Below are 12,456 nucleotides of genomic sequence, written 5' to 3' on the forward strand. Positions count from 1 at the left end.
AGTTTTAAAGTAACCATACACGTTGTTGTGAATGCGGAAGTGGGCGGGCGTGGACACTCACCGGAAGTTGTCATGAACCTGCGCTGAATGAGAATCGGAGAAACGTTTAAACGTGACCACGCCGCGCGGAGAAAATATCAATTATACCAAGGTATTATTTCCATTATTTGTTTTCAAAAAAAAAAAACTTGTTCACAAATGCACGGTTTAACAGTTGATTTACAGGCTGAATTCGTGTTCGCTTTAAAGGAGTGTTTGACGTGAAGCTGCAGGCCTTTGGAGGCCTGCGTGCGCTCTTTGTTTCGGTGCTAGCCGTTTATCTGTTCCAATGCGCCTTCATAAAAGAGTCGGTAGAAGCTGGTTTTGTTCCGTAGTGAACACTAGTGTTCAGTCAGCTTAAAGATGTAACATATTCAAAGCAGTTCCCGAGCCAGCTTCCCACTGAAGCTTGAATGTGGTGTGGACCACTGTAACGTAGTAAAGGCCATAAAAAGTCCGTGTGTTCCGGTTGCGTCTCACTTATTTGACTTGAGTGTTTTCTGCCTGTTTTTTCATCAGTAATCCTTGCGCAGTGAACGTTTTTCTTGCCATTGTTTACTAATCTCTGTTTTTCTTCAGCTCGAAAGCAGATTCATTGTGTTATCATGGCTGATGATGAAGGATTTGTCGTCCGTGTTAGAGGTTTACCTTGGTCGTGCTCTGTTGAAGAAGTTTCCAGGTTTTTTTCAGGTAAGAATGTGAAGTCTTTACTGATCATCATTGTACTCTTATTATTGCTTAATTTAACACGTTTGAATTATTATTATTATTCAGGCTGCAAAATTGCCAACAATGGAACAGCCATTCATTTCACATACACACGAGAAGGCAGACCGAGTGGAGAAGCATTTGTGGAGCTGGACTCAGAAGAAGACCTGAAAATGGCAGTCAAAAAAGACAGGGAGTCAATGGGACATCGATATGTAGAAGGTATGAATTTCTATAGAAGTCTGTAGAGTTTTATGTAAGCTATTGTTCAAGAGTTTGGGTCTGTACTAGGAATGCAGCGACGTATATCTGCCGTTAACAATTGGACATTTTCACTTTAAAAAAAGCAGATGGTCAAGGATGATTATATCCTGTCAATCAAGTAGGGTGGCAAATACATCAGACTGATACTGTGAGAAGAAAATGTCTCTTGTGTTGAATTTAGGCCCCAATATACTCACGGCAAGTTCTATTTGGTCTTCTCTTAGGAGTAAAACAAACCTTGCGTCCCAATTCGCATACTATCCATCCTAAATAGTATTCGAAAATAGAATAAGTATGTCCCAAATCGTAGTATGTTGAAAAGAGTATTCCAAAGATTCCCGGATGGTTTACTATTTCCGGTCCAAATTATGTATGGATCGATGAGCACTCTTAACGGCTGATATTGCCCACAACCCATTGCGAGTTGGACGAGGATTCGACTAGAACTACAAACGCGGATAAAAAGCGTTAAAAAACTACAAACATGATGGATGTGCAAGTTCGACGGTTAACTAGAGAAGTTTAGATAAAGGTGTTTGAGTGACCAACTATCAATATTTCACCTGACAAAAATATATTTATTCAGTGTTGTCCACATTATATTTTACCTGCAGCAGCATTGTGAACTTTTTTAATGACTTGTTTGCCGATTAACTTTTAAATGCATCATTATATTTAAACTGCAAACACATGAGGAGAGTCTCTGACCCACAAAGACCCACACAGGGCAGATCAACAGCTACATTTCTCTGATACGGTAGGAGATTAAACTGAATGTGGAGGATTTGAACTATGATGAATCTGACGATGATTGACAGGGCAGATAAACGGTGACGGGATGCACGTAACTAAGCGACAGAGTCCGTTAAAGATGGCATAAGTAGTATGTCCCGAAGCTTGCATACTTTTCTGCTACACGCTCAAAAGTATATACCTTTTCTTCACAAAAAGAGTAAATAATTTTAGGACATAGTATAAGTAGGCGAATTGGGACGCAACAGAAATATTTACTCAAGTAAAAGTAACAATCGTAATAGTTACTTGAGTAAGAGTAAAAAGAGTATTCGATGAAAACTACTCAAGTACTTAGTTACTAGTTACTTTCGATCTGATTGATAAGTAGACCTCCAAATATATATATATATATATATATATATATATATATATATATATATATATATATATATATATATATATATATACACACATACACACACACACACACAATAGATCACTTCAAATCAAGCTGCTTTACTGGATTGCACTACTATTAAGCATTTTCTCCGGTCAATGTGTTCATGGTTTCACTCAGATGTCTAACCTGGATGGACTGAGCAAAAGAAATGAACCAGAAAAGAAAGAAGGCGAAGCCTCAGTGCAAGCCTACCCTTAATGCATTAAGAGTTTAAATTTATAGCAATGTTAACCTCAATTTTAAAACTTTTTCAAACCTCAAGTCTCAATTTGACCCTATGAACTGGCAGTTCAAGCCACGGTTTCTAAGTCGGGATTTTCTCTAGACAAAACATTATTTTTAGCTCAACTAGTATCAATTAATCACAAAGAGTTTGTGCTTTACGTCCGATAAGAAACAAACTCTTAACTTTCAAATTCTTATCAAGAAATTCAAACAGTAACTGGTGTCATGATACTCTTAAATGTGACGTGATGGATCACTGAGGTGCCTTAGTTCAAGTTCCAGCACCAAGCATGAGTATTCCACTTTAACACAAGTAAGAGCACAAAAAAAACACACTTGAACATCCAAAGGAAAAATACAGTACAACTTACTGAAATGTCATGCCTAATGTAATAGTGTCTTCGGAGTTTCAACCATAGAAAAGTTAATATTAGCTATGTTAGTTAGCTAAATAAAACAGCTAATATTATCTGCATCGTCTGATAAATTACTGGTGCATCTCTAGTCTGTAGAAGAAATTAAATGTTGTTCTTAACTTATTCAATAATCTTGGAGAGAAAAATCGGTTTCCACAAAAACATTAAGCAGCGCAACTGTTTTCAACGTTGATAAGAAATTGTTCTTAAACAAATCAGCATTAATAATGATTTCTAAAGGATAATGTGACATTTAAGAATAGAGTGATGATGATAAATTCAGCTTGGCTATCACAGAAATAAGATATTTTTTTTATTAAAATAGTAGTTCTTTTCAAATGTAATGTTTCACAATAGTACTGTTTTTAATATATTGTTGATCAAAGAAATGCAGCCGCCTCTGTCAAACCTTTTAAAAACATTTTTTTTTTTTTTTACTAGCCGACCCCAGACTTTTTTTACGGTAGTTTTCAATTGTCATCTTTATGCTTTTTTTTTCTTTTCTTTTTTTCTTTCTAAGTCTTCAAGTCAAACAATGTGGAAATGGACTGGGTTATGAAGCACACTGGTCCGAACTGTCCAGAAACTGAGGGAGACGGACTGGTCAGATTGCGCGGCCTTCCTTTCGGCTGTAGCAAGGAAGAGATTGTGCAGTTTTTCTCAGGTATATTCAAACTCTTTCCTGCAGCCCTTCACATAGTCATCGGGAGAAGTAATGGCCAAGCGTAGTCCTCATTGAGGTGAATGTGACCATTCCCATGGTTGCTAGAATAATTTGGCACATTAATTTGTTAGTTAATCCAGCATTGTTGTTCCAAATTATTCTGCTAATTAGGGATATTACCTTTTTAGCTACCAACTCTTGGGATGGCCACTTTTTTCTTCAAGTCTAAGCCAAGTTAGTGGAACGTTTGCCCTCTAGGCCATGTTCCCAAGTGGTGAAACTCTCCCAGTAGGATTCATTGCAATATACCTTTTTGTTTTTTTATTTTCATTCAAGAAAAGAACAAAGCAACTTGTACATGGGTATGTGGATTTATTTAATATGTCCCCGTTGGGGTTATCTGTCCTTGGGTTGAAGGGTTGGAAATCGTGCCAAATGGGATAACATTGCCGGTGGACTTCCAGGGGAGGAGTACGGGGGAGGCCTTCGTGCAGTTTGCTTCACAGGATATAGCTGAAAAGGCTCTAAAGAAACACAAGGAAAGAATAGGGCACAGGTGGGGATGGATGGTTGGATGGTTAAGCTTTTTTTCATGTGGTAAACACCTAATACAGTAAACATTCAAAGTGGTATGCAACATGGACATGCAAACGTCCTTACCAGAGGGCTCCAAGGGCCTTGATGGATTCCTACTCTTTTTTTTGTTTTTGTTTTTTTGCAGTCCAATTTACTTTATTTGTGAGCAGTCATCAATGTTGAACGTCTGGATTCAAAAAGGCTGAATGCATATTTAGAGAGTAGCATGCATCATGGGATTTTCTAGTTCTTAAGCATACAAATGTGTACCTTGCAGCAGCCAGTTTGAATACCATTTTAGACTGAATCCAGTAATGGGTCTCTATTTACTGTCATACTGAGGAGTTTAATGCATGAACAGCACAGCAAAATTTAACGTCATTTAATTTAAAAACTTTGATTCGGCCATTTTTGGCATATAGAGAAGTATTATTATTGGTGCAGGGTAGATTACTTACAAACTGTAATCCATTACTGAATATAGATTACATGAAAATTGTAGTTAATAATGTAATCCAATTCATTACATTACACATTTTAGGTAAAATAATTCACTCCTTTTTGTTTACTTTTAGATAATTTTTGACCGAACTCATTAATCTATTGAAGCTTGCTACCACCAGATTACATACAAAATTAATTGATATTAATTCATCTTTTTTTTCTCAGAATTGGGACTTGTATCCAAAAAATCTGACTTTATCTAGACTAAAATATGATAATTAAGATATAAACTTTGATAGGGCTGCACGATATTGGAAAAAAATTATATTTATATATATATATTTTTTTTAACAGTTAAATTGCTATATGAAAACAATTTCCCCATATGACTTGAATGGCTCTGTTTGGAAAGAATGAATCATTCTAGAATGATTGGGATGATTTTGTAGGGGAGTGAATCTGCATAGAAAACAATAAACAAACTACAAGCAGAGAGAAATCCAATAGAAGAAAGATACAAATGAAATAAACAGGGCTTTGTTTTTCAGGTAAGTCTAACAGTATTCCGGTACAGAAATTGAATAATCAAATGTAAAATAACACTGCATAGTCTTCATCTTCAAATATTATTCATCTTTGTCAAAGCTACAAAACTTATTTTCTCTTTGTATTTTGTTTGATTAACATTAATGACACGGACAGCAGCAGTAATATTAGGTTTCTGTCACTTTAAGACTGAATACACAGATCTGATGAACTAACGCGCAAGCCATAAGTGACTGTGTTTATAGGAATACTCACAAAGATGACATTTTTCCTTATGTGTCCTTTAAAGCACTAATAGATGTGAAAACTGAATTTGCTGTCCGCATGTGGTCTACGCTACTCTCCTTGTTCTCATATAGTTTAAAATTGCTTAAATGTTTAAACTGACAGGACCTAAAATGTGCATGTGATAAAATTTCACTCTTATGGTTAAACTTCGCAATTAATCCGAGAATCACATGTGCTACAAACTGTGGTGCCTGGTTCATACAGATCATAAGATCCCTATACTTGACATCTCACATCCTGCTATGTGACCAATCGTGATATTGCGTCACCATATCGATGCTAAAATGATACATCGTGCAGCCCTACGCTTGGAATTGTTAGGTAAAATGAAGTCTCCGTTAACTATTATTTAATTGTTTCTGTCTTCTGTTTTTATATTACACTGATTTGAATAGGATAATCTTGTACCATAGTGATATCAATTTACAAAGCATATTAAACATTACATCTTTTCTAAACTCGAGATTTAGAAGGAACTAAGTTGAAAAAGTTAATTAAACCATCAAAATGTAAATCAAACAAAAAGATTAATGCTGTATGGCCTGACTCGTGCAAAACGTATACAATCAAACCAAAATTATACCCAAAAATTCTTCATACAGTGGATCTACCAGTAAAGCTGATGATAATTTAGGACCAAAATTATTCAGACACTTTGACCTGATGTGTTTTTTCTTTAATTGCAAATGCAATCTTTACACCACAGGATCAACAAAATGAAGTATTTGGTTAATCTAAATTGGTATTATCTAAATGTGATCTCAAGAAACTCAAGTTTAACAGCTGATTGGTTGATTAAAATCCATTACATACCATCATCAAAGTTATCTGACATTATCAAGATTAATTTGTTCTGACAGGTTAACACTGAGTTCTTGTGATATTTTATTATAATTTTCTAAACTATAGCGAATAAACTGATAGTGAGAATGTTGAAGATGTGAATACATTTTGGTTTGACTGTACAAGCAATATGCAGGTTTAGAAAGGAACATTTTAATGGAAAAATAATTAGTGAGAAACAATGAATTGGCTGCCGTTTTGTAAATATTAAGTAATCATGTAATCAATTAAATGTATTTAATTAGTATTTAATTTTTGAAATCTGACCATGTAATCAGTTAATAACCAGTACTGGGTATAATTTTATGAATATAAATAAGGCTCCAATGTTCTTTTACAAATGTTGAAGTGAAGAAAAAGGCTGTGAATTTGATCGTATCAAGGATACTTTGAGCTCTCAAATGCATGGATATTATACATGTAGAACAGGTGATGGTCCACTTTATTTATTTTTCCTTCTTCTTTTTTTTGCAGTCCTATTTACTTCTGAACAGGTGTGTTAATGCTTATCTATATATTTGTAGGTATATTGAGATCTTTAAGAGCAGCCGAGCTGAAGTGCGGACACATTATGAGCCCCCGCGTAAAGGCATGGGCATGCAGAGACCTGGGCCTTACGACCGACCCAGCGGAGGAGGCCGGGGCTACAATGGCATGAGTCGTGGGGGATCCTTTGATCGCGTGCGCCGTGGAGGATACGGTGGAGGTGAGACCAGCTTCTTTAGCACATGCCACATTTTTCTGCTTTAGCCATTTTCCTTTTAATTTACTTTTGTTTTTTTTAAAAGGAGTATCAGATGGACGTTATGGTGATGGTGGTAATTTTCAGAGTACCACAGGTCATTGTGTTCATATGAGGGGACTCCCTTACCGGGCAACAGAACCTGACATCTACAATGTAAGTTGCCACCCTTTGACTTTCTTTATCTTGTATGAAAACTACATTAATTTGAAAATGTATAATAATTGGTTGGTTAAAAAAAACCTCTCTTTGCAGTTTTTCTCTCCTCTGAACCCGGTGCGTGTGCACATTGAGATTGGTCCAGATGGCCGGGTAACCGGTGAGGCTGATGTGGAATTTGCGACACATGAAGATGCAGTAGCTGCAATGTCAAAGGACAAAGCAAACATGCGTAAGTTAGGTGTATCATGACTAGAATGTTATTGATATTAAATGTGAGAATTTTATATTCAAATTGTAAATTTCTTTGTTTAAAAATCTTGTTTTCAGAGCACCGTTATGTTGAGTTATTCTTAAACTCAACAGCAGGAGGCAGTAATGGGGGCTACGGGGGGCAGATGATGAGCGGAATGGGTAAGCTTTTTATATAAAGTTGTGAATGGCAAGTTGCTGTGATTTATTAATATCATAATAGACCAGCATTCAACAGTCATGTCTTATTCTCTGTATCTAATCTATTAATGGTTGCGCAGACAACAGTGAAGCAGCTGACCTGAGGCTGAGGATAAACCAGTGCTTCTAAGATTTGTATAACCTTTGTATTATAATATAACAGTTTAATATTTGTTGTTTCTAGGAAACCAGTCTTCTTATGGTCATGGAGGGCAGCAGATGGGTGGAGGCTACACTGGAGGGTACAGCAACCAGTCTAGCATGGGAGGCTACAATGACTACAGTGCGTTTTAACGTTGTACCTTTGTTTGATGTATATTTTCTCATTTTGCAAACTTTTCTGGTTCTCACGTATATTCCTGTACCTCAACAGATAGCCAGGGTGGAATGAACAACAGTTATTATGGCAGCAGCCGTGGCTCAGTCAGCATGAATGGCATGGGAGGAGGCTGGGGCATGTAGATGCACCTAAAGGAAAATATTTTAGTGTCGGGTTGTCTCGATTCTGCTGAGGCTATCTTTTTGTTTTGTTTTTTTTGTTCCTTTTGATGATGACTATGGGAAGAATCCGATTAATTTGCCCACCTGCACTCTGAACCTCAACGTTGGAATCAGTATTATATTTCCTGCAATTCCTGAGTTGAAGGTTCTGTCGTTGAGCTCCAACTGTGGCAATAGTCCACGAGTCTCATTAGTAAATGCTTGTAAATATCCTCCAGGCGTGTGGTTCACTTCAGAGACTGTAGAACACCGGCCTCACATGGCATGAGGTGCTGCAACTCCACTTTTTATAATGCGGGAAGAACTTTGTTTGAAAATGATTTTTAAATATACTGGAAAATGTTTTTCTTTTCTTGTCCAGCTACTTTACAATGCGCATATTTTACTTTTCGTTATTGCCAATGTCGCAATTCCCTCTTTTGGTCTGTCTTTGACTTCTCATATGTATGGTTAATAAACATTCACACATGTATTGTCTCTGCTTCATGCACATTTTGTTTTAAAAAATATATTTACAAATGATCAACAATAAACCGTATATTAAAAATGCACCAAGTTACCAGATTTTGACAAGTATAGGCTTTTTGGGGGACAGAATTTAATCATGACTAAAGAGGTGTTAATCTGAATGTGCATTTTAACATTATTTTTGGGCACAAGATGGTGCCAGTGATTCCACTGCTGATAATAAAAATAATTGAATAAACTTATTCATTTAACAAGTTCTGTGTTTTTAAGGAAATGCATGTATTTTATAGTAGTCATTTCAATTTAGATTATTTAAAGGGATATTTATTTACCTTAAGTTGTTCCATCCTTTTTTTGCTGAGCGATTTTTTTTTTTTTTTTTTTTTTGAAGAATCTCTTTAACCATTAAGAACCATTTAACCATTAGGGAGGGCGAATTCTATCGAAGTTAATGGGGTCAATTAATTGTTTGATTAACATTTTCATTAAAATATATTTTTTCTTCATCAGAAAAAAAGAAAATAATAAAGGTTTGGAACAACTTAAGGGTGTGTAAATGAAACGATCTTCCTTTTTGGGTGATCTATCCCTTTAATTATTTTCCCCCATAAAAAAAAAAAAAACTGGTTTAAAGTTACAAATATTAGACGGAAAACTATAATTATATCATTATAAAGCATATCGGTCAAATCTTTTACAAATGGTATATCGGAAGCATTCAACTGGTATATTGGTCGTGCAAGTTTAAGTGTAGTTTTTTTAAGGACGTCCGTTACGTCGTTCCAACAGAATTACAGTTTGAATACTAGTTCAACCAGCTTTAACCTAGTAACTTGTTCAACATCTAAAAATTGATACATTATATCTAAGCACCAGTGACTGACTACTGGCCTCTCAAATTATTGACGGGCCAGATTATCAAACTTGTCTTAAAGGTGTGGCCAGTGATTCATAAAAGTGAAATGTGTGTCGTCGGTCTTTATAACCACCGGCGCGCGCTCTTGTTCTCATCTCGTAGCACAAGAGACTTTTGACACAGTCCCCAGCACGCGCATTTGCGTGCAGATCGCGGACGGTGCTGGAGGTACAGTGAGACCAACTCCTGATCTTCCAATATCTTGGATTGTAGTATAAGGAATATGGATTCTTTGCGGTTTGTGATCTTTCTCTCCAACTGTCTCGGTGAGTCTTTAAAATTATGTTTTTTTTGTTTGTTTTTTTAAATCAAAGTGTGCTTGTTTAAAGTTAGAACTTGCACGCGGATCTGCCCAATATGTGGAACTTGGTTACACTGGGTTCTTATACGATTGCAAGTACCTTTTTTACTTTTAAAATAATGATTTCTTGCTTTAACGTTATTCTAACCACTTTTGACATCACGGTTTTTATTCTATATTTATTTAGTGGTTTATTTAACTATTGCCATGGTGTTTATCTTCTACATATTTACTCTATCTAAGATACACAAAATAAGTGTTTTAGTTATTTAACGTGCCTTGTTCTGTTCCAGTGTTACTCAAGGTGTGCGGTGGCGCCTCTATGGACAGGTATGAGAGTGGCAACCCCAGAACAACAGTGGTCGACCTCTTTCCCACCCTAGAGAAAACAAACACAACAGGCCACCAGCTGCACAATGGGACAAATGTGCATGAGGAAGATGAAGATTATTATGAGGATGATTATCTCTCTGGAGATTATGGCCTTGACGTGCCAAAAGGTAGAGTTGCTTCTTCTCACTGAATGCATTTTTTGAAGTGGCCAACTAATATTTTTTTAATGCCAAATGCTGATACCAATATCTTATGGATTTCAATAAACACCATTTAGTACTCAACAAAAATAAATAAATCATTAAAAATGTAGATTTTGGAATGATACTAGGATGGCCATTTATGTTAAATCAGATTCACAATTGATATAAAATATGATACATTTTATTACTAAAATGGAACTAAGTGTTGTATGCTTCCATGGGAAGTATGAAATTGTTGTACGATATTGGATCATCACAGACTGACATCACTGCTCTTTCTTGCTTAACAGTGGCATTTTCCACCAAGCCCAAACATCCGTCGGCGATGCCCACTACTGAGAAGAAGACAAAAAAAGGGAAAAGGAGGGGCAAAGGAAAAGGCAAGGGGAGAAAGAAGAACCCCTGCCTGGGGGAATACAAAGATTTCTGCATTCATGGAGTGTGTCAGCATCTGAGGGAGCAGACTCATTCTTGTGTGTGAGTTTCATGCAGTGCATTTCCACCTTTTGTTTAAAATATGGCATTTTTGTTCCTCCTGATAGTTGTTTAGCCAGGTCTTGACATTTACGTTTATCCACTTTTATCCAAAGTGCCTTACAAATGAGGAACAATTAAAAGACATGCAGTTAATCATAAAAAGCAAACAATGTCGGCAATGATACAGTTTCAACAGTAGATCAGAAGAGTACAAAATTAGAGAAAAATTATTGGTTTTACAGAATAGGAATTGAATCTAAATGAATTGATCTCTCTCCTGATTCTCTTGTCTGAAGTTGAGCTGATTTTGAACTTCTTAATGATCTTTCTTACAGATGTGAATCAGGTTACTCAGGGGAGAGATGTCATTTATTCACCCTACCAGTAGTTAATGAGCAACAGCGTTACAGTCGGACCACAGCTCTAGCTGTCATAGCAGTGGTTCTGTCCCTCATGTGTCTGGCGGTCATCGCTATTCTGCTGGGACTAAGGTATGTTACTGTGAATCAGCATTAGATTATTCTTAATCATTAAACTGTTAATGTTTTACAAGCTTTCTTAGATATTCTGCATGTTGTTCTTACAGGCACCACAAAAAAGATGATGCCGATGTAGAAAGTGAAGAAAAGGTCAAACTTGAGGCAATGTCAATACAATAGTTAAAAAAAAAGAAAGGTAAATAGTTCTCAATGAATGCTTATATATATATATACACATACATACATACACACTATACAGTTGTATGTATATATAAACACACACACAAACAGAAATGGGCATTTACACACATACATATATATACTTTTGTATAGATTTTTAATTAATATTATTATTGTTTTACAGGATGAAGAAATTCAAGACATGTGATCCATGGATATATAGCGTTATGGCTGAGGAGCAGAGCATCATTTTTACATTATTCCCAGTGGTTATAATCAAAAAATCCTTGCTCTCCTTTTAAATGGATCCTACGCCCAGATGTCCTGTAGTTAAGGTGGCTGTCTACACTGGCATGAAGGATGTTTTGAACACTGCTTCTGTACATACAATGTCCTTCTCACCGAATTCTCCACCTGGAGATGGAGAACATACATAGAGGACTGAACCAGCTGAATGTATTGCAACTTTTTGTTCATTGCTTATTTATTTCATAAATAAGTGTTTCTGGTTAATCCCATCAGTCTGAATCTATAGTACTGTCGGAAACACCACAGAGCACTTGTGATTTATTTATTTATAATGTGTTGGTTATTTATTTTGATATGTAACAATTTTGTGTACTGAATGCACTGTTTTTTTAAATGTGTTTTTATTATATAGATATTTATTATTGATAGACACAATCAAATAATGTTCTAATAGGACTGAAGTGGCATCACAGACTTTACAATCACATATAGAAGACCCTCCAATAAGGTTTCAATAATATAGCTAAACTGTGAAATAAACACTATTACGGTGCTCTAATATTTCAATCAAATCAATGACGTACTGTGGAGGATTGTCAGAGGCAGGGCTTTGTAAGTCCTTTATGTGTATTACTGAGAAAGTGTAGCTTAAATTAAGTGAAAACAATTGACTATGTTTATCAAAGCATTTTTGAAGTACTGTGTAAAAAAATAACAATACTAATTTCAAGCAATGATAACAATGATATTACTGTTTGACTTTAATAAACAATTGTTGTTAACTTTA

General features: G+C 35.8%; 2 protein-coding genes across 2 annotated transcripts; both read left to right on the forward strand.

Annotated features, from left to right (window-relative positions):
* hnrnph1l (heterogeneous nuclear ribonucleoprotein H1, like) lies at nucleotides 1-8,533 on the forward strand. Its single transcript, XM_067422932.1, has 11 exons — nucleotides 1-151; nucleotides 619-729; nucleotides 814-969; nucleotides 3,368-3,511; nucleotides 3,929-4,067; nucleotides 6,733-6,914; nucleotides 6,997-7,106; nucleotides 7,206-7,341; nucleotides 7,440-7,523; nucleotides 7,747-7,845; nucleotides 7,936-8,533. The coding sequence occupies exons 1-11, from the start codon at nucleotides 88-90 to the stop codon at nucleotides 8,022-8,024; spliced, it is 1,314 nt and encodes a 437-aa protein (XP_067279033.1). The 5' UTR covers nucleotides 1-87; the 3' UTR covers nucleotides 8,025-8,533.
* Nucleotides 8,534-9,291: 758 nt separating this feature from the next.
* Nucleotides 9,292-12,413, forward strand: hbegfb (heparin-binding EGF-like growth factor b). Its single transcript, XM_067422935.1, has 6 exons — nucleotides 9,292-9,713; nucleotides 10,042-10,248; nucleotides 10,575-10,761; nucleotides 11,097-11,252; nucleotides 11,348-11,436; nucleotides 11,605-12,413. The coding sequence occupies exons 1-5, from the start codon at nucleotides 9,671-9,673 to the stop codon at nucleotides 11,418-11,420; spliced, it is 666 nt and encodes a 221-aa protein (XP_067279036.1). The 5' UTR covers nucleotides 9,292-9,670; the 3' UTR covers nucleotides 11,421-11,436; nucleotides 11,605-12,413.
* Nucleotides 12,414-12,456: the final 43 nt, after the last annotated feature.

The sequence above is a fragment of the Pseudorasbora parva genome, chromosome 18 (genome assembly GCF_024679245.1).
Source record: "Pseudorasbora parva isolate DD20220531a chromosome 18, ASM2467924v1, whole genome shotgun sequence".
Classification (NCBI taxonomy): Eukaryota; Metazoa; Chordata; class Actinopteri; order Cypriniformes; family Gobionidae; genus Pseudorasbora; species Pseudorasbora parva.